The 27,856-nt window shown below is 38.0% G+C and overlaps 1 protein-coding gene across 1 annotated transcript; it reads left to right on the forward strand.

Annotated features, from left to right (window-relative positions):
- The first annotated feature begins 246 nt into the window (after nt 1-246).
- wnt11 (wingless-type MMTV integration site family, member 11) lies at nt 247-17,741 on the forward strand. Its single transcript, XM_020930284.2, has 6 exons — nt 247-436; nt 1,694-1,891; nt 6,676-6,920; nt 11,744-12,021; nt 13,961-14,253; nt 16,927-17,741. Exons 2-6 carry the CDS (start codon nt 1,809-1,811, stop codon nt 17,099-17,101), a joined length of 1,074 nt encoding a protein of 357 aa, XP_020785943.1. The 5' UTR covers nt 247-436; nt 1,694-1,808; the 3' UTR covers nt 17,102-17,741.
- The last annotated feature ends 10,115 nt before the right edge of the window (nt 17,742-27,856 follow it).

Raw genomic sequence — 27,856 nt, forward strand, 5'->3', positions numbered from 1 at the left:
TAAACCGCATCACAAAAACGCTGAAAATACCATCATCATAAGATCATCGTGCATCGCGCTGTGGACACGCTCTAACTCACGGGAGTTGCCTGTAGAGATACGAAGGGCTTTTCCTGAGCTTTGGGAGCCGCGTCTTTCTTATGCTAATACGGCTCTGACATCAGCAGTGAGATCAAAGCGGCGCAGGACTACTTTAACCCGCTCTCACCCCCACCAGGACTCACTCACTCCGCGCTCCTCCTGCCCTGACAGTCCCACTCTGCCTCCCCAAAGCGCACCATGCGTACTACCTGTGTGGAGATAACCTACCTCCCGATTCTGGATTTTACTCGCGTGTTTGGCTGATACCGAAACAGACTACACCCCGAAAGGATACTCAGGCTCACTTTGCATTGTTCCTGTGCGCATTTATTCCACAACGAGACACGCTGGAAAGGTGAGAGCGAACTTTTTGGTGCGAGTGTTGTGTTTCTTTACGCACAATGGATACGGTCAATGTGAAGGCAAAGAGTAGAAAACAAAGCATGCTCCTACAAAACCAGCCGGTGACAAGTCATTTTGCAGCAGCATTGAAAGCTTTTTTACAGTTTTGATTAAATTTAAATACTTTGCAATTCATATTTTAAACATTTAAACTGCGTAAATCATATATAAATTACGAAAACTTGTCTATTTGTTGATCCCTTGTGATTTTTCCCCAGGATTTAAGCCTAATTTAGTATCTTGTGAGACTGTGGCTCTATCAATCTACAGAGCCTGGCAAAGTTTAATGTCCATTGTGTGTGATTCTGGCTTGACATCGGTAAAGCTGCTACTACAGTGAGAGGCGATCTGTGCTTATCTTTACGGGGAACAGGAGCTGCTTTTAGGGCACTTCGGGTTAGTGTCAATTTGAACAATTAAATCCTTGTGAACTACTTAAGTCTTCATCAAACAACAAGTATCAAGAGGCTGGTTTAGAGTAAAGGATTATAAAAACGCCCCAGCGACCACAAAAGGCCTGAATTAACAAATCGTGTGATTGTTGTGCAAAACAGAATTCCCGCACACCGGCATGTTTAGTTTCACTAATCTCATTACAATAATTCATGAGTGATTTGACACAGTTTGCGCGCGCCTCAGCCAATCAAAGAAAAGGGAAGAAGAAGCCCCTTTATCAGCTACCTGCGCTCACTTAAAGATCTGTGCAAAGAGATTACTTATCTATCAGATAAACCCGTAATGATCCGCTGTTTGTCTTCATATTGTAATAGTAACAAATGTGGCGAGCTGTCACTGTATAAAGCAGTTATAAGGCCTCCATTTATTTTTATGAAGCACAATTTTTCATCTTTGATTTGATGAGTTGGGACCAGCGTTGTTAGTAGTGAGTAACGTGACTTAATATTCACAGTATTGAAAATAAAATACTAAAAATAGCATCATGTAAAAATAAATACAATGCATATTCAATGTTTTTCATTTTTGCTTGGTTGTATTTCTCATCATTTACACCATCTTGCTATTTGTATATTAATTAATAGTCTACATCTTAACTAAAAATATATTTGTGTGAGGTTAAGCTACACTTTATTGTCCGTGTAGAGAAATCCACCCCTTGCATTTGACCCATCCTTCAATGACGCTTGCACTACCCAGGTTTCCCCATTATCTAAGCATCTGCTATGTTTTTTTGTTTGTTTGTTTGTTTCAGAGTGTCTATACAATGAAGACTGACTTCTAAATTTGGGCCCAGAGAGATCTTTTGTCTTTTGCCTCCTGTGTGAACTCCAGTGTGAACTTTGGCGTGCCTCAAAGCCCCTCTCACCATGCGGAGCTGCTCCCATGTCCTGCGTTTTGGTGTCTTCACTGCCCTTTTCCTGTCTCAGGTCTGCTCTGGCATCAAATGGCTGTAAGTATTATGGATATATAAAGAGAGATACTTTATTGTTATAATATATAGCACTGCACAATTTTAGAAAGCAAAATGTAGTTCATTTTTCTGACTCGTATTGCGACTAGATATGTTTATAAAAGTATTCTGTTCAAAAAGCTCATTGTAAACAACTCCAGAATCATTAACATTTGAGAGTAAGCCTGTTACAATAACAAAATTTGAAGCACGATATATCGCTGAAGGAAATATAGACGATAAACGATAATATTGAAACAAATTTATGCAACTGACACAATAACCCAAAAGCAGATTTAAACCACAAAACTATTCTAAATCTACAATAGCGTTAAAAAACCATGAGCTGCTTTAAATGAGTGATAGAAATTCAACCTTTTATGGCTTAAATAACCAAAATTACCCAGAAGTGCAAAAAACTGTGCACACGATAAATACTGAGCCCAAATATATATTGTTCCAGCGTTCATAAAATTAAACACTAACTCACAGGCCTATTTAAGAGAAGACTGAAATCTGAGCTGATAAACTAATACAAGAATCCCGTGCATGCCAGAATATATTTGTGGCGATCTGAAAAACAGGAACAACAAGATATAGCTATAAAAAACTGGATATTGTGTTCTTTGCAGACGACATTCTATGATCTAATCTTAGCGGAAACTCAAATAGCAGTTTGAATCTGATTGCGATATATTGTCCGACGCTAAAGCATTGTCCTCTCAAAACATCGGGCATTTTCCATTCACAAGTTGTTTTTTAGCGTACTTCAGATAAGCGATATTGCGCGAGTGAGTAATTCTGTGTTTTGTGTTGCCGTGTGTCCATGGCAGGTTTGAAAAGGGCCCCCAGCATTCCTCTGGTTGATCAAGGAAAGATTGTGTTGTGTATTGTGCGGTAATGAATGGACATCTCAGAGTCTGTAACATCTGCTACAGCTGAAATAGGCACTCGGCGTATATTATCATGTCCTCCGTGAGTCCTTATCAAAATAACAGTGAGATATAAATAAGATGCACACCTGGGCCAAGCAGTTGCAAGTGTGTCGGAGACTGTAAGTCAAAATGGAGGACAGAATGCACAGACTTTATTGTTGAAACACGTGTTAGTCATACACTTTTTACTGTTGACATAAACCATCGATTGCACAAACATTTTGGGCAGTACGGAATATTCTCAGGTTATTTCTGTATTGCGAGCGTGTTGTTTATCACTTCGGAAAAGTTATTCATATTTCCAAAGCGCTTGTGGTTTTCAGCTTGACTTGTTTTTGAGCTTTTTAAATTTGGGTGTTGTAGTTAGATCTGTGACAACATTGTACTGAGCTAAACACAAGTGTGAGGGTGTGCTGAGTTCTTCACACTCCCTGTTCGGTCCTGGTTTGAGCCCAGTTTAGTAACGGATGTAGATCTGGTTTAGTCCTGGTCTAGTCCTGGTCTATTACTGGTTTAGTCCTGGTCTAGTCTTGGCTTGGTCCTGCTCTAGTTGTGGGTTAGTCTAGGATTAGCTCCAAAATTATTCCTAGTTTCATCCGAATTTTAGAGCTGCAAAGACTAATTGTGACTATCATCGACTATAAAAGGCAACCGTAGTCGTATTTAGAAAATCGCTCAGGTTTCAGGTTTTCATTTATTTCGTGTCCTTGTGGAGAAATTTGGCTCGGAGCAGGGGTCAGTAGCATTAACATAAAATACACACAACATATGACATGACAATGGTTGACTATGCAGACTCTAAAACATATGAAAACAACAACGGTGGCATTATTAAATCAAAATGTCAAAAAAGAATAAATAATTTCAGACTTAATCAACAATACACTTTATTTTAAAATATTTATATACAGAAGACTTCATATTTCAACATTTATTTGGTCAAAAAAATTTAATTTACCAGAGAAATGCTTGTCTGACTATTCGACTAATCGGAAAAGCAACTGCGGATCAGTCGAAAACTAAAATAAGCATTAGTTGCAGGCCTAGAATGCAGTTTAAGTGACACTATGGGAGCGCGGATGGCTGATACCGAAACACTCTAAAACCCGAAAGGATACTGAAATCTGAACTGATAAACTAATACAAGAATCCCATGCCTTTCAGAATAAATTTGTTGTGGTCTAAACTACAGTGACAACAAAACATTCCTGGATATTTTCTTCTTTGCAGACGACATTCTAAAATCAAAATTTACCAGCAAAATAATCGTCTGACGGGATGAATACTAAAGTAAGCTTTAGTTACAGCCCTAGTCTATGTGTGTCTGTGAACACAGTTAGTCACACTTGGGGCGCAGGGATGCCATGTGCTGAATGCAATGCAAACTCCTACAGTGTTGATAATGCACAGCAGTACAATGTGAACCAGATGAGGCTGTAAACACCTGTGAGTGCTGCAGTACACAGAGCCCAGTGGAGTCACAGCTTATCACTGGGCACAGAGAGGTGGCCCCATGGCCTTAATGCAAACCAGGCAGAGGAGCAAGAGGCCAGGGCTTCTCACGAACAGACCACAGACACACACTGTCCCCTGTGTAAACTCAATCAAAATTATGTGACAAAATTATAAAACAGAGCAACGAAACTCGATGAACTTTTGCGTGAGTTTAAAGGGGCTGTATCTCATTTTTACTGCCTTAAAAACCTGAAAAACAAAACTAGCACTGACCCAAACATATTTTTTACTTCCCACATGCATTCAGAGTATCATTTTTATTCACCGCTGTGAGTTTATGAGCGTTTTTCACCACTTTCCGAGACACGAGTGTTTCGCTGTCCATGTAAAACTAACAACAACTAGCATGCTAATGTGCACATCCTGATTATCTGACAGTAAAACGCTTTAAAATTTGACGCAGATAGCAAACATCGGCCATATTTTGACCTCAAGAGCTGCTTACACAACATATCTGCACTGGGACAAGATAAAAGTTGCTGAAATGCATGGAAAATATTGTGTAGAGGTTCTTTAAGACACTGTGAGTTTATTTCTATCCATTACATGTATGAGTGTTCTTTGTTTTGGCATGGAGGACTAAGGAAAGTGTATTGCCAAAAAGGTGTCCGATTTACTTTATGAATCTACAGCTGACGGTCCTTTGGGATTTCTCTCTGATAAGATGTTTCTGCTCTGTGGTTATAGAAAAACATATGGTCTAAAACACTATCTGTTTCAGTTTGTGTTACCGTGGCCAGACTTTTGTGCACAAGACTGAACTGTGAATAAATATTTTACTCTTCTGTGCAGTAGAAGAATAGTAGGGATGTAGGGCGTTAGTCATTTAGTCGATTAATCAGTCGATAGTGTATTACTCAACCAAATTTTCATCTAGTTTAATTATTATTTTATTTTGCAGTTAGTGAGCGAGTTAGCTGGAGATTTCTTTAGTATTAACCAGAGGTAGGACAAGTCTCAAGTAAGTCTCAAGTCTTTGACCTCAAGTCCGAGTCATGTCCCAAGTCAAAGACAGGCAAGTCCAAGTCGAGTCTCGAGTCACTGGCCCATAAGTCCAAGTCAAGTCCCAGGTCATCTGCTTTAAGTCATTTCAAGTCTTTAAACCAAAGTACAAAGCAAATATAGCTTATGTTTTTGCTATTTATATAATTTTTAAACAAAATTGTACTTAAAAAAGTCATGGTATATTTATATATGAGTATTTATATAAGAATTGTAGAAATGCAAATTTTTCCTTTTTAAATGTCTTGACAAGAGTGCGAATTATTATGGTCGGAACAGAAAGAATTAAGAATTAAGAGTGCTTAATTTGTCAACTAGTCTAAGCATCAAGTCTTCTCAAGTCACAGGGCTCAAGTCTCAAGTCACTGACCTTCAAGTCCAAGTCGAGTCCCAAGTCTTTGTCCATTTTATCAAATCAAGTCTCAAGTCCTAAAAATAGTGACTCAAGTCTGACTCAAGTCCAAGTCACAACTTGCAAGTTCCCAACTCTGGAAAAGAAAAGATTAAACGCATGACTGCGTAACATTTGTAGTGGGGGGTCCGCCACCTGCTAGTCTCCATGGAAATGTTATTGCTTTGCCTAGAATGTTCGACAGTACAGACTAAACCTATCGATCATAAGGGAGACAAGCAGGTTACACCCTCCACCAGAAAAGTTACTACAGAATAATATTACTCAAGTAGAAGGACAAAGTGATCGAAGAAGTTGCATCTCCACGGAGACAAGCAGGTAGCGGACCCTCCACCAGAAAAGTTGCGCAGTGCACATTTAATCTTAAGTCTTTATATAAAAATATTGTCAGTACTTTTTTCTGCGCAAGTAGCTGTTTTCGCTTAAAGTCCCTTGCACGTAAGTGGGTCAGATACATTGGGATACGTAATGGTTTTGGAGCTTTTGCCACGTCCCCTTTTTTTAGTCAACCAATCCATCAACAGAACCTGTCTTCAGTCGACCAAGAATTTAAATACCATAGTTGACTACAGCCTTATTATATAGTAGTGCTTTTATATTCAAAGGTGCATTGTGTAACTTTTCTGGTGGAGGGTCAGTCAAATGCTTTTCTCCATGGAGATGTTATTACTTTGTCTGGAATGTTTCACTCCACCGTATGGTATTAAACCTTTCTATTATCATGGAAACCAAACCAGACCAAGTTACAGGTCAGATCTGTGGAGAGGCAACCCCGCTCACTGTCAGAATGGATGGATTTCTAGGTATTTTTGAGCAGTAAAATCACCTGTAATTGAATAAATGTAAGGTAGAGCTGTTTTTTTTAAAGACTTTAAGACTTTAAGACTAAACCTTACGTATTCCCAATGATTTTCTTGCAGGGCTATATCACACGCTCCAGCATCTCTACACGTGAACCAGACGCAGCACTGTAAACTGCTGCCGGGCCTGGTGTCCTCTCAGGCCCAGCTGTGCCGCAGTAACCTGGAGATCATGCAGACCATCATCCAAGCGGCCAGAGAAGTGAAGAAGACCTGTCAGAAGACCTTTGCAGACATGAGGTGGAATTGTTCGTCTATTGAGATCCCTCCAGACGCTCCCAAGTACCGACCGGATCTGGACAGAGGTAGGACTAAGTACTATGGTGATGAAAATGAAATTGTGATATATATATTAGCACAGGTGGGTGGAGTATAGGGGTGTGCATAAATATTGAAATATCGATATATCATATTGTTTAATGTGATGAGACAGTATCAATATCATGGTATATTTTTTTAAATTATTTTGTTACAACGCTACAGTTTTGTTGCTTGTTTATTGGAAGAAAACTTGTTTATGCAACACATTTGACATTTTCACTGTTTTGATGAGTAAAATATTTGTGTTTCATATTCACTTTGCACAAGAAGTGGTTTAACAAAGACTTTTAGTATCACAGCCATGATTTAGCCATTATGTTTTATTGAAATTTATTGTATCAAATCATTATCGAATTGAAAGTTCACTGTATTGAGATATGTATCATATCTTTGCATATGTATCGAGGTATGTATCGTATCGGCAACTTCTGCATAAAACCCAGCCCTTGTGGAGTAATCAAAAATTTTACTTAATAAGAGTAACGTTACTTCAGAATAATATTACTCAAGTAGAAGGACAAAGTGATCGAAGAAGTTACTCAAGTAAGAATAAGAAAGTATTTGGAAAACTACTACTCAGTAAGGGTAACAAGTAAGCGTATGTTACATCTGATTTATAATTTGATGTTAATGTAAGCTGAATTTAAAAGGTTATTCAAGCAAATGTAACAAAGTAACAAATGTATTAAATTCCTATGATGATATGTTATTTTGGTGAAATCGTCATATCGTGATTCACAAGTTTTTTTTCTTGATTTCTATTCTATTTTCAAATACAGCCTTTTTCTTTCTATCTATAGGGCCTATATCTGTACTTTTTAGTGTATTTTATCTTCCTTAACTCTTCAACATAAGGTGATATTTTGTTTAGGCCAACCAGTCTAAAAAATGTGCATGAAGTCTTATTTGAACGCTACACTGTCCTTTTATCCACACTGTAATAAAACAGAGTGGTGGGCGAGCTTGTAGTATATTCAGTTTATTTTAAGTTTGGGGGAAATTATCAGCCATCGGTAACTCTGGATTTTAAACAATCAGCATCTGTCATGGAAAAAACAAACAAAACATCTCAACTTTTTTCCCGCCCACAGCTCCTATTGGTCAGTCTCAATGCCCTGAGTTAACAACAGTTGGATTTAACCATTTGCCGTAAACAGTTAAGGGTTAAATTATTTCTTGTAGCAGTTCAAAGATACTAACTTTACATAAATCGTGATAAAAACTAAATTTGGACCTGGCACATGGCCCACCCCGACACAGAGGTACGGTCAGGAAGAGGCAAAATAATGTCGCGCCTGTGGTCTCCTGCCCACAAGAGTCTATTTTGAATCTAGTGTTTGACGTTCGATAAATACCCCAAACCAAGGTCATTAGGCGCGTCACCCAGTTGAGCTGAGTTTAAAAATGTGCAGTGATAGTTGGCAGTGACGATGAAGTCTCGGTTCAAAAACACTGCTTTATTTATGTTCTCGTGACAGCTGTCCTGTCCACGAACAAAACGCACTTATTTTTATAGCGTATTAGCTGTGATATATTGCGTCAACTTTACCTTAGCCAGTGAAAATACACCACCTGTTTATTCTGCCTGCCCTCACAGACCTTATAGGACAGCCACCCAGAAGTGCTAGCTCCCACAGCATTGTGCACATTGTAACTATTATCTTTCAGGGTGCATTGTGTAACTTTTCTGGTGGAAGGTCCTTCACCTGCTTGTTTGTACGGATATGTCATTGCTCTGCCTGAAATGTTCCACAGTATGACATTAAACAATGTAAGGTAGAGCACCTTATTACACCTTTATTAAATTACAATTGGTTTTATAGCTCAAACATACCAAGAAAAACAAGTAGTCTTATAAGTGAGTGGGGTTGCCTCTTCACAGATTTGACCTGTAACTTGGTCTGGTTTGGATCTCTGTGAAGAAAAAAAGGTTTAATACCATACTGAAACATTCTAGACGTAGCAATAACATCTCCATGGAGAAAAGCATTTGATAGACACTCCACCAGAAAAGTTACACAATGCTCCATCAAGGGTTATCAAAAGTTAGCCAGGCTGGTGCCACCCAGTGCCTACGCTCAATTTAATTTCTCTCCAGTGACTAGGTCAAGAATCGGAATACACTAGACAGTTTGCAAGAACTCCGGACGTTGTAGACCATGCACCGGCCAATTAGCAAAGAGCTGTGAAGCCATGACGTCAAACTCAAGGAGCCTGTCTGGGTCACTTTTGTGGTACAGCACAACAGTAAACAAAGCGGTCGAGATGGATGTAGACGAAGACAGACATTCTGTTTTGGCAACAATTACCGAGATCGAGGATTTACAACCAGAACAAAGAGAATGTTTGGTGAATTTTATCAAGGGGAAAGATGTTATTGTCCTTCTTCCTACAGAATTTGGCACATTACATACGTCACGACCAAATAGCAGCGATTGGTTAAATAAAAAAAGTACCCACCTACTGTCGAGCGAACGAATCCTAATGCTCTGCACGAAGTGAAACCGGCTGATGAATCAGGCTATTGAAAATCAAATCTCTGAACAGGACCATGAACACTCGTATTAATCACAGGCTTCTGAAAATGTACTGTTTAAATCAATTTAGTATTTTTTCTTTTAGTTTTCAGACTAACCTAAAACTTTTTTTTTTGCCAGGGTTTGCCACATAGACTTACCGTATTTTCCGCACCATAGGGCGCGCTCTTAAGCCTCCAACCACATCAAAAAATGACTGCGCACCCCGCAATCCACAGCACCCCATACACAAATTCACTCGGGTGTCCCAGCAGGACTTCAGTAAACTACAAAGCCGCACCACCAGCAGTGCACACAAACATGCACTGAGCAGAGAGCGACTGCACAGCGAAACACACCCGCAGCCACACTCATCACTCCCCGCAGACGAGGAATGGAACGGAGGAATGAACCGAAAAAGCGAGTGCAATGTGCCACTCTGAGCCACAACTGAACAACTGAGTCACTGCAAACACGCCAACAATCCAGCGGTCCTAGACAGCACCCTCCCTACACGCCACAATTGAACAAAGCCCAGAGTCACCGTGAACGTGCCAAACAGAGTTTGACTGACCCATCGAACTGTTGTGTTTCGTTTAAAGTCCGGTGCAGTTTATTTGTGAAAAAAGTTAGAAAAAAGACCATTCTATGACAGTGTGCCTTATAATCCAGAGCGCCCAATAATGCGGAAAATACGGTACCTGGACAGATATATGGCCACGTGGTAATATAAAAGAAAGTACTGTTACTTGTTGAAAAATCACACTCTACGTAAATTGGAATTGGTATGAAGTATCAAGTCTATTCCTTAGTATGGAAATCAAGTTTAAAATGTTAGTATTGTGGCAAGACTATTATCTTTAAACCATGGGACCACTGCACAACCTGGCTGCACATCTGTTACGGAACACTGAAGTCTGACTTACGTTTCTTTGTCCAAAAGACCTTGAAACGAGCGGCGTAGAGTCATTTACCAAACGTCGAACAGGAAATGGCTCATCTCTGCATTGGAATGGCTTTGATCTCACAGGCCATGGTCAGACGTGATTTGGTCTTGCTCTAGTTTTTAACATGTGTGCTTTCTGTGTATGAAAATCAGCTCTAATCACATCACAGGTCAGTCCACAGTATGGCGTGACCAGCAGCAGTTCTGATAGTTTTTGAGTCAAAGACAGCTGACCGTTTTTACATAAGATAGGCCTATTACGTAAACAATGAGTAGAGCTAAAAGTAATTTCTCTCATGTGAAGTCCATATGGTTAGACTGCTACTCGTTCCACAGAAACATAGTGAACAGGATTACATTTAAGATTTAAGATCCTAGTTTTGGCAAGTTTTTTTAATTTGGTGACGTGTATCATTTTACTTCCTGGTTGGATATGGGAAGCAGATATGACCTGACTTAGTAGGGATGTACCCAAATCTCTCAGTACGATATTTTGAGGATACGTATCTCACGGTACGATATTTATTGCAATATTGTGTGGAGGCTGCGAACAAAACTGTGAATATTCTACTTTTTCCTCTTAAAATGCCTTGACAAGCCTGAATCCAAAAAATCTTGAAAGTGTTTAGAACATTTATTTCTTCATGGAGTCTGCACTGAAATGGAGCAAAAGATCATTTTCTATGTAGTTCCATTTAATTATTGCTGCATCATAACTATGAATTTAAGCAGAGAGACTTGTAATTCGATATATTGTGATGGTCCACAATATTATTGTGAGACCTTTGACGATGCAATATCACGATATTTCTGTTATTGTTACATCCCTATTACTTAGCAACAGAATTTTATGAATGGCCAAAACTTGTCGAAATTGCACAATAGTTATGATAAGATTGATAAAAATAAATGACAACTTTATATTACTTTATTCTGGTTATAATGCGATACAAAGGTGTTCTTCTAATTCTTCTTCTTTTTTTTTTTTATTTTGCACTTAGACAGCATGTAACAATAAAAGGGGATACTAGATAAACAGAAAAAGTAGGTGCAGGAAGAGGCAAAAAACCCAAAGTGTCCACCTTAAGAATGCATAAAATTGCACATTGCACATACATTTACAATGCAGCTCAAACATGGATTAAAATACATTTTTTAGAACTTAGCGCAACTCCCTGTATTTTTGTACTTTTAAAATTTTTTTCCCACAAACTGCCACTTAACTGATGTAAAACTATGATAAATATTTACAACTGGTACTATCCCACCAAACCAAGCAATAATTAGAAAACCATAAAACCATCATGCGCACTGTAATAATATGTTTTGTGTTTCTTTTGTGCAGGAACAAGAGAGGCTGCGTTTGTCTATGCCTTATCTGCTGCTACCATAAGTCACACTATAGCGCGGGCCTGTACCTCCGGGGATCTGAGGCTGTGCTCCTGTGGGCCCATCCCGGCAGAGATCCCAGAGCCTGGATACCGATGGGGCGGCTGTGCGGATAACCTGCACTACGGCCTCGTCATGGGCTCCAAGTTTTCCGACGCCCCCATGAAAATGAAGAAGCCTGGTTCCCACGCCAACAAGCTCATGCATCTGCACAACAGTGAAGTGGGGAGAAAGGTAAAGGTGTTTTTTATTATAGAAACAATTATGAAATATAATAATAATAATTAGGGATGTAACGATATCCAAATTTCACGGTACAATATTTTCACTTTATACATCTCACGGTACGATATTTATTGCAATATTTTGTTGAGGCTAACAAAATTGTGAATATGCTACTTTTTCCTCTTAAAATGCCTCGACAAAACTTTAAAGATTTAAAACTGCTTAGAACTGCTATTTCTTCATGTAGTTTCCATCAAAACGGGGCAAAGGATCATGGTCGATGTAGTTCCCTCTGTTTTTTAACTATTGCTGCACCATAACAATGAATTTAAGTAAAGAAGCTTGTCATTCAATATATTTTGATGGCCCACGATATTACTGAGAGACTTTTGACGATACGATATCACGATATTTTGTTACACCCCTAATAATAATAATACATTTTATTTACATAGCGCTTTTCTAAACACTCAAAAGACAACATAAAAAGAGTACTATTAATATTTAAAAACAAGGCAATAGGACAAATTATAGGCATGATTAAAAAGCAGGTTAGACATTAAAAGTTCTAAATAGAAGAATATTTATGGTTTGCAGTCAACTGTTTATAGGAGCCATCTTGAGTACCATTCAAAATATATAAATCTTTCATAACAATGCATTGGATTTATAGGGTGCCTTTCACTGCATTATTCATTCACTCTATACTCGGTGGTGGTAAACTGCTATTGTTGCCACTGTTTTGGTTTGCATTGTTAATTGCTATGGCAACAGGACAAATTTTTCATCATTCTGAAACCATGAATAGGCAGAGGAACAATTCATCTCCTTAGAATTACAAGGTTCTTTCTGCATTATGGGCAGCTCTGAGGTTTTGGCGGAGGTTTTAAGCTCTGACCCCTGACCAACACAATAGAATCGGGAAATGAGGTTTTCTCATGTAAACTTGAAACAAAAATTACCAAACCCTACACAATCTTGATAAAAGTGTGCAGAAGTTATTCCAGAACAAGAACATAATATGTGAACAAAGCAATTTTGACAAAGATTTTAAAGGTGCATTGTGTAACTTTTTTAGTGGAGGGTCCGTCAAATGGTTTTCTCCAGATGTTATTGCTTTGTCTGGAATGTTTCACAGTAGGGGTGTAACGATATCCAAGTGTCACGATATGATATAATCACAGTATGAACCTCATGGTACGATATTTATTGAGATATCGTGGGAAAGGTCATGATATGGTGGGGAGGCTCACAATTAAGGATGTAATAATATCCAAATCTCTCGGTACTATATTTTCACAATATACATCTCACTGTATGATATTTATTGCGATATTTTGTGGAGACTAATATGCTACTTTTTCCTCTTAAAATACCTTGACAAGACTTAATCCAAAGAACTAAGACTTAAAAGTGCTTAGAACTGTTATTTTTTCTTGTAGTCTACACTGAAATGGAGCAAAGGATCATGGTCTATGTAGTTCCCTCTGTCTTTTTTTTTTAGCTATTGCTGCACTCTTTAATTTATGCAAAGAGACTTGTAATTCAATATATTGTGATGGTCCATGATATTATTGTGAGAACTCTGACGATACGATATCATGATATTTCAGTGGAGACCAAACCAGACCAAGTTACAGGTCAAATCTGTGGAGAGGCAACCCAACTCTGGCTGTTTTTCTAGATATTTTTGAGCTACAAAACTATCTGTAATTGAATAAATGTAAGGTAGAGCTGGTTAATGTCACACTATGGAACATTCCAGACAGAGTAATGAAATGTCCTTAGAAACAAGTAGGTGATGGCTCGCAACCAAAAATTACACAGTTCACCTTTAATGATAGAACCTTATAATGTTTCTCGTCATTTGAACTCTAAATACAAATGCAATACTGCGATATTACAAAACATTCAACCTAAACCTAATCATTATCTATTCATTTTCCAGGCTTTGAGAGATGCTTTGGTGATGAAATGTAAGTGTCACGGCGTTTCTGGCTCCTGCTCCATAAGAACCTGCTGGAGAGGCCTGCAGGACCTAAGGGAGATCGCCATGGACCTGAAGACTAAGTACCTGTCAGCCACTAAAGTCGTGCCCAGACCAGTTGGCACACGCAAGCAGCTGGTGCCAAAAGATATCGACATCCGGCCGGTGAGAGAGAATGAGCTGGTGTATCTGCAGAGCTCTCCAGACTTCTGCACCAAGAATGACAAGCAAGGATCCGTGGGCACCCAGGACAGGTAAGAGTCTTTAAAACATATTGATGGTTTTACTTTTCAACATGTGGTGATGTTATACTCCCAGATGAGGGGCAAGAGACAGTTTTAAAACATGGTACTTTGTCATGAAATATCCAAAAGGTAAATTCCATAGACCATAGAATGTTTGAAGTGAGCATGGGGGCCCTCCTGACTCCACTGACTTTGGTTGCAATTGACTTTACATTGAGAAATTGAAAACTCCTCTCAGTAACTGCTGCAGTGAGCCTCGTTACTTTGGTCTTAAAATGTCCACACTTATGATTGTATTAGCACATTCCTGATGCATTGATAAAATATTGTTTGAATCTTGATGAGATAAATGGCTGAAAGGGGGGAATACAGCGTCTTGCTCAGGTAAAGCAAAAAAAGAAAATGTCATATATTGCTTGTTCCTAATGTCAGCTCATTGAGGATGTTGACTGTAATAAGGGGCCTTCCAGGTGGCAGCGTTGGTTTTGGCACTCGGCCTAAAAGCTCTGACCCGTGAGAGGACAGTGTCTGTGAGCTGTCTGAGCATGTGTCACTGAAAAGGCCACATACTCAAGTCCTTGTCCCACTATCTGAAAACACTGACTAATGGAGCTATACTTAGTCTAAAGTGCACTTGGGCATTCATATTGATTGGAGCAGGGCAGATGGGGAAATGGTTAATGGTCCCCACAGATAAAGCTGTTCTTACATTTTAAACACAGCCCTAGTTTAGACTGTGCCACGTGTTTAAGAGGGAACGTGCAGTGAGTCTGTTTGTCTCCGTTTGACTCATGATCGCACAAATTAGTAAATAGAAACAAAGGGGTACCACCAAATTCTGGGTCGAATGTACAGATCATGAAAAATGCATACGAGAAGACTTTGCGAGGTATCCCTCCTTGCACTTGGCTCTGGGTAAACAATATCCTTTTACCCCCCTGTCTGACAAAACTTCCTAAATCTGAACTAAAATATAGTTTTTTTTTTACCAAATAATTAAACAGAGCGTTAACTATGATGGCCACAAATAAAACATAATGGAGACGTGCGTTGTGTCCCGGACACTCAGTTTGTCCCATAGGGCTCAAGTGTACAGCCGATAACACTGTCACTGCATTTGTCCGGTCACAAGACTCAGTTTGATGTGCCATTACTTCAGTTTGTGATAGACGCTCTAATGTGATCTGTGCATCTGTGCCAATGTAAAACCTTACTGTGTTCAGTGAATTTTACCAAAAAAAAAACAACAACAGAAAACAGCTAACAGTTGCAACTTGAAACTGACTTTTATCCCTATGTCCCTGTAGCTGAAGTAACTTTATTAGCCTACATAGCCACAGTGAATGTCGTTTCCTCATTCAAATCAAATCTAATTCATTTACTTCAGAGAATCTGGGACAGTGACATTTGCAGCTGTGGTAATATGTAAAGTGTGACTTCTGCTTTATAAAGTAGAGAGAGCCTTTATTGGGGAGTGTGCGTTTGTATTAAATTACTTTATCCTGCAGATGTGGAAAGCAGAGCAGTGCCTTTCCCCTTGCTCCTTTTACAGCCGTAATATAAGGGAATCTTGTTCCTGACATAACACAACTATGTGGGCTTTTTGTGTAAGTCCCCGCTCCCACCGATGTAATAAACCTGTCTTACACTCTAAATGAATCCTGTCCCTCCCCCTGCCCCCTCCCTCTACGGCCATCAGCTCTATGTCCTTCTCACCATACAGCTCTTTAACACTTTACCATCATAAAACAATGCAATAATGTGCTGAGGGCAAACTAAAGAGGCCAGCCCCAGTATTGAGCCTGATTTACAACAGGGCCATTCCCCTCATTCAGAGCGGCTTCAGGCTCCCACATCCACAGCTCACGACAGACAGAGAAAATGTTTGGAAAAAGGACAACACAAAAGAGTGAGGCCAACAGGTCAGCCACTATTAAGACCATTGTGGGCTCTTCAGGGGATGTGAGAGGGGACAAACAGCTAGACTAAATGTTTTAGAATGACGCTATAAAACTAATTGCTCTGGGTGGACTGAATATAGAATACATTTCACAGCTGCCACTGCTGAGAAAGACTGTGCAGAGGAGAATATGCACTGTTTTATTTTGGTTTTGACTACAGGGCTCTAAAATGAATCACAATTGAATCAAAATCTAAATTTGAATGGACGCTATTATCAAACCACAAAGTCTGCAATTTTTTACGTTTCTTTCACAAACAATAAAAAATCATGTCTTATTGTGCATAAAACTGTTTGTTTTATTCTGTAAAAACATATTCTGTAATGTGATTCTTGTATTAGTTTGTCAGTTCATATTTTAGTCTTTTTGTCAATTCTTCTGGATCTCAGTGCTTGTCAGAAAAAACATAACTAGATATATATATATATATATATATATATATATATATATATATATATATATATATATATATATATATATTTGTTTTGTTTTGCAGTGACATTAAAGCCAACAACAACTAGCATGCTAATGTGCACTTCCTGATTATCAGACAATAAAACACTTTATAATTAAATTCAGACATCACTCAAGAGTTCCTTACACAGTACTGGGGCAAAATACATGGGGAAAATCTGGGTACAGCTGAGGAAAAACATTTTAAATATACAAGTATTTAAGTAAAACATGATCTGCATTTTTTCTCTTTGTTCATGTTTTTCAGGCAGTGCAACAAGACGTCGGTTGGCAGTGACAGTTGTGACCTAATGTGCTGTGGCCGTGGTTATAACCCGTACACGGAGAAGCTGGTGGAGCGGTGCCATTGTAAATACCACTGGTGCTGCTACGTCACCTGTAAGAAGTGTGAGCGCATCGTGGAGAGATACGTGTGCAAATGAGATGACCGTGTACTGCACAAGAACCACAGCACTCAACAAAAGCCTTCATCACCATCCTGGACTCCTCTGCCTCACATTTCTCTATCAAACTCATCAAAGTGAGTTTGAGCCAGTGCTTTACTCGCTGGGACAGTGGAGTGTGCGACAGCGTCAGACTCGTGAAGATCACCGTCCTCTGGGGTTATTTTTCTCCTTTCTACAAACAATGAGTCCCAAACAAAAGGACATACAAAGTCTATTTTATTCTATTTAAATAAAATAAATGTTATTGGATTTTCTGCTGGAGAAGAGGACAGTGAAAGTGGCTTTCCATGGAAAAGGATTCAGATGGAACCTCGTGGTACTTTTCTGAAGTACCAAACACGTCTCCTCAAAGACAATGGACACAGAGGACACGGAGTACACAAAGGGAATTTTATTTTTTTAATCACATCAATTTTTGTGGTTGGTATTTTTGGACACATGGTATTTTCTGGGCCATAGCCACGCTCCTGTGGACTCGGTGAAGAGCATTTTATCTCTATGATGTCTGAATCCAGGCAGTTCAAAATATATTATATTTTTAGAGCATATGAACTCATGGATTTTGTAAACCACTTTTGTGTGGATGTACATACTATTATTTTGTATACTGAAATAAAGAAAGACGTATTTATAAAATAAATCTTAAATATCATCTTTATACATTTTTGGTTTTCTCTTTGTCTTTTGTAACAATAAATCCCTCAAAGTTATTTATTAAAGCTTGGTTATAAATAAAAATAACAGCACCACAATAACAAAGATCTAAAGTAAAAAAAAAATAAAAAATGACTTGAATTAAGAATATGTTATATTGATTTGAGTGAATTTCAATCTATCAGTGGAACAAGTCTTTTTGTACTTGAAAAAGGAAAATAGACCTGAAGTTCACTGAAGATACGAAAAACATAACTGTGTACTTAAAATAAGAAACTAACTAAAATATGTTGTTTGAATAAAGAAAAAATACTTAATAATAATTAATTATTACTTGTCAAGTGAAATCTACTGAAATCAAGTTAAATCTTCTTAATTTGAGTATTTTGACCTTACTTAGACATTCATTTTTGCAGTGAGATTGGCATTTTTCAAGTTACCATAGTTTTTACCTTTACTTTTTTTCAAATCCTATAACGTCTGAAAAGATGTCTACCTGTACAGGAGGAAATTAATTTGCTTTAATTTGAATAAAAGCAGCCAAGGTTTTAGATAAGACCAAAGACTTCTTGTTCTGACTGTTTGTTTCTCCTGATTTCACGCTGACAGAAATAGCAGAGGAGGATGTGGCTCTCATTGCAGCTCCATAACACTTAGCAGCACCAGCCTGCCCCACTTGACCTGCCCCCTGTGTGCACCAGTGCCAAAACAAAGGTTCACAACATACCCACAATCACAAGACACTAGCCAGAACTATTTACAACCTGCTTCTCTCTTCATTCCTGGTTATAATGTTTGATTTGTGAGGAATTTCCATATTAGGTAACACACTTAAATTAGATATAAGAGCTACAACCAAACATGAGAATAAAACGCAATATCTACTGAGGGTTAGTAGTTAAAGGTGCGCTATGTAACTTTTTGGTTACCTGTTTGTTTCTATGGAGATACCATTGCTCTCTCCACAGTATGATATTAAACAGCTCTACTTTACATTGATTAAGTTACAGGTGGTTTTGTAGCTCAGAAATACCTAGAAAAACATGCATTGTGACTGTGAGTGGGGTTGCCTCTCCACAGATCTGACCTGTAACTTGACCTGTCTGGTTTGGTCTCCATTGAAGATAGAAAGGTACCATACTGTGAAACATCTCCATGGAGAAAAACATTTCACGGACCCTCCCTCAGAAAAGTTACACAGTGCATCTTTACATAATAGGACTGAGACAGACTTTTACTCACCTGTTTGTTAAAGCGGTATTATGTAACTCTGCTACCTGTTTGTTTCCAAGTTGTTTTTACTTTGCCTGGAATGCTCCACAGTATGGCATTACAATCATCTATATTAGATTTATTCATTTAGGTGTTTTTTGTTGCTAAATAGTTACACTGAAAAACATCCATTCTTATTGTGAGCAGGGTCGGCTCTCCACAGATCTGACTTATAACTTGAGACAAATAATACTGTGCAACATTAAAGAAATAGCATTAATAGCATTAACATCTCCATGGAGACAAGCAGGAAAAGTTAGATAGGGTCTGAACCTGTTTTTTCTGTCTTACACATGCAGAAAACAGTTGTCCAAAATCATTCTTCTGTTACTTTATGTTTTCTGAATGGGGATGTAACAATAACCGTAATATTGTGATATCGTATGGTTAAAAGTCTCACAATAATATCGTGGGGTGTCACAATATATCGAATTACAAGTTCCTTTTTTCTTAAATGTATTATTTTATAGAAGCAAAAGCTAATAATAATATAGTCCAAGAAAAGCTACTAGAGAACTACATATCCCATGATCCATTTCAGTGCAAACAACATGTAGAAATATGTTTTTTACTTGAATTCTTGAGATTATGACAGTAATGATTTGCACCAAATCTTGTCAAGGTATTTTAAAACCAAAATGTATTCCATTTACAATTATATCAGCCTCTCCAAAATATCGCAATAAATTTTGTATCGTGAAATGTATATTGTGAAAATATCGTACCGAGAGATTTGGAAATCATTACATCCCTAATTCTTAACATCCAAATTATTCACTGTGATTAGTTTAGCAGCCATGGTAAAGTTAACAACAACAACTAGCATGCTAACACGTACTTCCTGGTTATCGGACAATAAAAGGCTGTATAATCCGGGCTTGCTTTGATGTCAGGAACTGCTTCTACAAGATGTATTTAACTCAAATACAAGGGAAAAAACAGCTGAGTAAAAGCCGGCCTCAGTCCTATTACTTAAGCAGAGCGTTAACAGTCGGTGGACATCGTAGAGCAGCTGACAACAGGCTAACACTATGCTCCGTGGGGGGTTAGGGGGTACACGGTGCAGGTGACGGGGGGGGGGTCCATTCTTGGCAGGGGCATTTGGGACAGAATAGCAACCATCCCTCAGCGCCGTCTCATGTCTCGGCTCCGACATGAAGACAGGTCCGTTGATAGAGGACGCGCATGTGTTCCTCAAACTAGAATAGAGTCGAAGAAAGGAAGACCGTTTGAACTCCTGACCGCTTTAAAGATAGTGCCACGGTTCGTGACGTGTCTACAAACTGCTTATCTGCTTCAGTTTTCCTAGGAATTCAGTAGGTTGTCAAGCAAATATTTATGCTGAGTTGAGAAACACTGAATGAGCTCTTGGGTTGCACATCAATACAGTTTTCGACTATCACAGCTTCTAAAGTAAGCATGATGTTAGGCTAATTTCGTCACACCTCAGAAGATTAGATTAGAGTCAAATCTACCCAGCTTTGGTTGTTGAAATCCTAAACCTCGTCAATTGAGCTTATAAGCAACCAGCGTTATCATTTCACCGTGCAAGTATTTTCAATGACCTGGGAGTCACCCTTTGGAAATGCCCTACTTGGACTGGGGCCATACAATTAAGCACACAAGATGAACTGGTCTGAGCCTCCGCCGACTCTCATTTGCTCCACATATTCTCGTATTACACCCGTGAATGAGATGGGATGGCGGCGGAAGCTTGGATTTGCGGGTAAAAGGAAAAACAATAGGTTGGGATCAGGGGAGATCTGTTTTGAGAGGCCCTTATCCAGGCTGTTCAAGTTTATTGTGTCCTGGTAGAGACAAAACAAAAGAAAAAACGACAAAAACGGAGCTAATCGCCATTGAAGACTTTAGTGCAGCTCTGTGGTTGGTTTTAGCCTTTGCTCTGTGGGAATTGCCTTATAATAGAGACGGAATAGAGGAGTTTAATGGACAGCAGTCTAAATATGCACAATATAATGCCAATTGCCTTTGTGTGGCTGCTGCTCGGGATAACTCGCCGTGAATGAGGGAGACAAAGAATTTGGCTGCAGTGGTAAAGCCTTTCAAATGTACTGACCCGTACTGTAAATGGACTTTTGTGAGCGCCTCCCCCGCCCTCACCTCCAGCTTTAAATGCTCTGTCCCGAGTATGTGCTGTGAAGGCCAATTTTGTTTTTGCGTGTGTGTGCCTGTGCGTGTGTGTGAGTGTCTGTGTATTCTTATGGGTGTGTCCTGTGATGTATAAAATAGATAAGAAGCACATTTTATGGCTTTTTAAAAAAAAACTTAGACTAGCTTTATAGATCCACAAGGGAAATTATTGGACATAGTAGCTCACACATCACCACAAATACAATAACAAATTGCAAAAACATATAAATGGTAATAATAAATTCAAAACATGTCACAAAAATAGCAAGAGACTGGTGTCAAATAAGGCATTAAGTATCTGGGCAGGGTTGTTGTTTAAGAGATTCTGAATACAATATACAAACATAGCGATGACTGCTCATGGAACATTTCTATTTCACTGCATGTTTTTGTTAGCATTGTGCGCTTTTGTTTTGGTTTGTTTGTCAATAAACAAAATAGCTCGAACGGTTGTGGTCAGATTACAATGGAATTTTGAGCAAAGGTCATTTGGGCAAATTACTGAAGCTATCTTTATTCAAATATGTATTAAAAGGTACAGTATGTAAGGGTGTGCTGACCAAAAAGTTACACCTTGTGGCTTTAAGTATTACACAGAACAAAAAAATAAAGAAAATATAGAGCCATGGCTGTGTATAAGCAGCATTTTCTGTCATGTCGTGATGTTATTTAATTGTATATGTAAATAAAAACCGGGAAACCTTACAGAACACTTCAGATATATTTGATTTATTTTCTATTTCATGGTTTCGAACTTGATGCAAGTAAAATCTCCTCTCCGAGCGTGACTGCGAATGATAATGCAATTTTCAATAATTTAATACAGACGCAAATTTGGGCTGGATTTGAGAAGACAAATTTTGAAAACTCCAGCTGGACAAATAGCAAAATTTTTTTAATAATTCGCTCAATTTCCTGAACTAACCCGTGCTTAAACCTCTCTCAAATATGATAATTTCGTTCGTTCGCGATCGCCACATGTAAATCATAGAGAGACAGTTTGGTTTGATTTGGGTCTAAACAAGTAGAAACACTTAGGAGTACATAAATTCAAGTGAAATACAAATATTTTGGGATAGCATGATTTGGTTCACTTTCAGACGGCACTCACAAATGGTGTAGTAGATAAATGTTACGGGGCTAGTCTCAACACAGAGTGAATCAGGCTACCTCCAGACCACTATCCCACAGTATAAACTATCAACGCAAGGGACAAATCAGTGCCAATCAAAGCGCAGCTAAGCACTCTGGGAAAAGTAAACAGTGCAGCCAAGGAGTCAACAAAATGTCTGACTAACTACCATAACTAACGGAGCTTAAAGAGGCTATAGTGGGGCTTCATTCACAGCAACTTCAATAAAACGCACCATTGTGTTTACCGAGTGTCTGGTCCTGTGTACTGATGCAAATGCGTCCAGTCTTTAAAGGGAAATTCAGACAAAACAAGCTTGATTTTGTGATGGCAGAGGTGGGGGCATCACTCGAAAAATGCAATGACTTTAATTACTGAAGGGGTAATAGTAAGTGCAGAGCTAAAAATGGACAATATTTGTAAAAATTGAAGTTCAAAATGAAGTTCAAATGTGTGTTGTAAAATAAATGAAAAACTGTGTAATGAATTTGATGATCTCCCAGAAAAAATAGTCACTCACAGTTAATAATGAGAATTTGATTTAACTGGATCATATTTTACTTACACAATTTACACAAATGATATAAGTATACATATGTAAAATTAGACTTAAGTAAAACAATTAGTACAACTATTACTACTACTTACAGCTTACAACTTGTAACTAAAACTTATGTTACTACAAATACTTCAAGTATAGGTATCACTTATGCTACAACTAACCAACTCATACTTTACCAATACAAATAATAATGATAATAATATAATAATAATAATAATAATAATAATAATAATAATAATAATAATAATAATAATAAAATATGAACTTTACAGGGATGATAACACAAAGATAAACAGTACAAAAATCATGGTAAAAAATATTTCTAATTAAAGTGAATTTCTATGAAAATTGAAATTCTTGTAGAGCATGAAGTTAAAAAAGTAAACCCTTGGGGCTTCAATGAATGATTCATCTATAACAAAAAGTTAGAAAATTAAAAGGTTATTGGTCTACAAAAGACAAACAGTTTGATGTTAACTGCAAAACTATACTGACAAAAAAATTAAAAAAATAATAATAATGATTAAAAAAAACTAAAAAATTACAGAAATTAAATCGACTTTTGAATAGCCCAAAACCAACTCACAGCTTCATAACCAACACAAGTCAGACAACTAAAGACACACAGATTGACCATGCAGCATTTTTAAAACCAAACAAATGTCTAACTATAGTTTAAAAACACGTCCGTCTAACTTCCATAATAGAGAAACACTGCTCTCCTCTGTTGTACCCTCTGCGCAGGCCTTCCCTTCCCTCTAAAGTGTGTGGGAGACTGAATGATGAAAAACATTCCTTCAGAGCTCAGATCTGTGATGACCTGATAAAGGCCGGTCCCACACAGCACCAGCGGCCTGCAGCCACTCCACAAGTGTTTTACTGCCCCACATTATCTATTTACAACTGGCTAATATCTATGTATGATCTTTGTTATAATGTTGTTTCCTCGTCACAAACAAACCTGGAGTTGTGTTTTGTTTTATTCACTCATGTTTAACACAAACCCTGCATATTTAGGCTGAGTTTCTCTCTGTGGCAATACAGGAAGAGTGCTCCACTGTGTTTTTAAACCCCACATGCCTTCACTAGATTCATTTGGACAATTTCACCTCTGGAGTTTCCAATCTCCACAGAACAAATGGTAAAAGGAGCTGTTAAGTTGAAAACTACCCCTATATGACATCACAAGGTGGAAATGAGCATTTTGAACTTTGGAGATATAGACTGACTAATAATGCAGGATTATTGAAATGTGTGTGAATTAAACCAAATCCAACTCCAGGTATGTTTCTGAGGACACAACAACATTATAACATGGCTTAAAGTTCATAAGATCAATCTTGTGTAATATAGAACCTTTAATGATGAGAGAAAAGAGATGATTTAAGTACATGTACCTTATTTTGATGTTTTAACTGAGCAATCAAAGCAACATTACAACATTCTAATATCCTATCTATGGGTTTTAGGATGATGACAAATTAGGACTGTAACCATAGTGAATAGCAATTTAAAAGAAATGATTATATCTTATGAAAAGTGGTTAATTGGGATGGAGGAAAGTTCAGGTCAGATTGCAGATTTGTTGACCTAGTTTATGTTTAGTATCTGTAATTACTGAGCCCATCTACATGAAACAAAAAATTTGCAACATGTTCAAAGTCTTCTGAGTCAGTATAAATAAACAAAAGTGATTTTTTTTTTCTCAATAATTGCAGAAACTGAAGGCATTATGCAATCTCAGAGATGTGATTATCATCAGCTGAAACAACTTTAAAGGTGCACTGTGTAACTTTTTGGTTTAGGGTCTGCCACCTGCTTGTTTCTATGGCTATGTCCATATTGCTCTGCCTGGAATATTCCACAGTATGACATTAAACAGCTCTTCTTCACATTTATGCAATTCCAGGTGGTTTTAAAGCTCAAAAATACCTAGAAAAACATCCATACTAACTGTGAGCGGGGTTGCCTCTCCACAGATCTGACCTGTAACTTGGTCTGGTTTGGTCTCCATGTAGATAGAAAGGTTTAATTCCATGTGGTGAAACATTCCAGACAAAACAATAACATCTCCACTGAAAAAAAACATTCGATGAGGCTTCCACTAGAAAAGTTACACATAATAATGATAAGATTAAACACTTTCAAGAATAGTGCTCTCCTATAGCTGTATATAGGCCCCTGCCCTCTAAAAGAAAATATTATAGCAAGTATGAACACAAACTATTTGGTGTATCCTGAAATACACTTTATGGATTTATAGTCATCCGAGTTAATTTTATCAGCTCAATAAAGATATTTAAGTTTCTTTAAAGTGAGACAAGAATTTATGGCATATCCGTTGATTTGTATGTTTTGTTCCAGTGCTGTCTATGTAGTCCTTTGTTTCGGAAAGAAGCCCTGCTATTGAAAAACGAGCATGTTTGTCATATATGGTGATATATTTAAAACAGATGCTGGTTGTGTTTATTTCGAGCAAATATTCAGCTTTCAACGTGACAAAAGCACTTTAAATCAAACGGTTTATTCCATGGAAGCCTTGATTAGCGTAACACCAGAACATGAGGACAAGCCGAGACCTGAAAATCATCTTGCAGTTTGAAAGAGCCAGAGATGTAGTGGCTCAGAACACGCTTGGCACTAAAGGAAAGTCCATATGAACTCAATGCATAGCCAAATCCTCCTTGATCTGTTCAGAGGCCACAATTCTCTTAAAGTTTCCCAAATGAGCGACTGAAGAATTACTTTTTCTTTTTATGACAACTGAAGCGCATCACAATAAATCAGTCCACGAGCAGGGCAGATCTTTTAGCTAGAGCTTATATTTAAACGACTGTATTTTATGGACAAAAAGGCCGAAAGTAGTGAAAAGAAATCTGACTTAACACATATTTTTAGACATCGTTCTTCCACTTGAATTATTGGGGGTAATTTTGAGTGGTAGCCAGATTAAACAAAACAAAACAAAACAAAAAAACAAAAAAAGGAAAGTTGTGAAGAAAAGAAGAAAACAAAAAGTTGGAGAATTTAGAAGTAGCACTGAGTTGTGAAGCAGAATCCCTCTGCTTATGTCATCAAGAGGAAAAGTCCATCCAGAATGCAGAGGTAGTTCATGCACAAGGAAGATCTTTTTCTGACACCTTGAACCTTTGTGTCACTAAAAGACATTGTGGTCTTTCTTTGTGTATGGTTTATTTAATTATGTCAGATGCCCTCCCTCCTGTAGTATGTTCTGGACTTTGTTTTCATTGATCATTCTGAAAACTGTACGATTGTTTTCTTTGTTAAAATGAACATTAAAAATATATATATATATATTTAAACCCAACCCCATATTGATATTTTCCATCTGATGTCATGAACAGTCCATGGGGGCGTGAAGCTAACTGGAAGCACTGCTCTGTTAGACGCTCTGTTGCTAAAATTAGACTTTAAAGTGTCCATGGCAGGTTGGAGAACTCATTTGACTAAAACACAGTTAGGATCAGTATATTTAAGATCTTGTATAAAAAAAAAATAATAAAAAAAAAAAAGAAAGATGTACCTTTTTTTTTTTTTTTTTTTTTTTTACCAGTTTGGCTATTTTTAGGTTTAAAATTTTACTTTTGTTTGGTAATCATGACAACACACTAGGGGATTAAATAAGTATTACCTAACAAAAATGTTGTACACTGGACCAAAATTATTTTAATGTGCACAGAAACTATTATCTGACAAGTAAATGGTAAGAAAACACCTTTATTTTGTTAAATTAATGTTTAAAGTATCAAAAAAAATACAAGTTTTTGCCCTTGTGCCCGATAAAAATTTGCCTGATTCATCAACCGGTTTCACTTCATGCAAACCTTCTGCCCTCACAGCATTAGGACTCGTTCGCTCGACGATAGGCAGGTACTTTTTTTTTAACCAATCGCTGCTATTTGGTCGTGACGTATGTAATGCCAAATCCCGTAGGAAGAAGGGCAATAATGTCTTTCCCCTTGATAAAATTCACCAAACATTCTCTTTGTTCCAGCTTTAAATCCTCGATTTCGGGAATCGTTACCAATACAGAATATATGGCTTCGTCTACATCCATCTTGACCACTTTGCTTACTGTTGTGCTGTACCACAAAAGGGACTCAGTCATGGCTTCACAGCTCTTTGCTGATTGGCCGGTGTGCGGTTTACAGCTTTTGGGGTTCTTGCAAACCGTCTACTGTATTCCAATTCCTGACCTAGTCGCTGGATAGAAATGAAATTGAGCGGAGGCACTAGGTGGCACCATCCTGGCTAGACAAAAATTGGCCCAGAACAGATATTTGTATAACCTGCTCTTCAGGTCAAAATAAGCACACTGTTTGCTGTCTGTGCCTAATTAGAAAGCATTTTATTGTTTGATAATCAAGAAGTGATCATTACTAGCTGTTGTTAGCTTTACCGTAACCGCCAAAGTTTGGTCTCTGAGAGTTGTGAAGAGCTTTTAGAAACTCAGAGCAGTGAATAAATAGGATGCACGGAATGCATACGGTCTGTGAGGAATAACGCTGGACCACTGCAAACTGTTTAAAATGAACTAGATCTGTTTTCCACGTTTTGAAGACAGTAAAAAGCACGTACAGCGCTTTTAAAGGGCTATATTTTATAGACAAAACGCCCAAACAGCGAGGAGAGCCCTGACTTTACGCAGATTTGTAGAAGTCCGCTCTTCCACTTGAATTATCGGGGGGTCATTTTGAGTAGTAGCCAGTTTAAACCCCACCCCTCTTTTCTGTAACTGCTTCCATATTTCCAGGCTGAATGAGGTAATACAATTTATTTGGCCAAAACCTGAGTAGGAAGGGCAGCCAACACAACCATTATATGTGATTAGCAACGTTAGCACTGATTTGTACAGTTTTTGATTGGTGATTCGCGGTGGGAAAAAGACAACGTTTTGACTACAGAGTGCCCCACTGGAAACTATGCACCGTCATCAATC

This window comes from Boleophthalmus pectinirostris, unplaced genomic scaffold, assembly GCF_026225935.1.
Source record: "Boleophthalmus pectinirostris isolate CB_2022bp ecotype Guang Dong unplaced genomic scaffold, ASM2622593v1 HiC_scaffold_12, whole genome shotgun sequence".
Taxonomy (NCBI): Eukaryota; Metazoa; Chordata; class Actinopteri; order Gobiiformes; family Gobiidae; genus Boleophthalmus; species Boleophthalmus pectinirostris.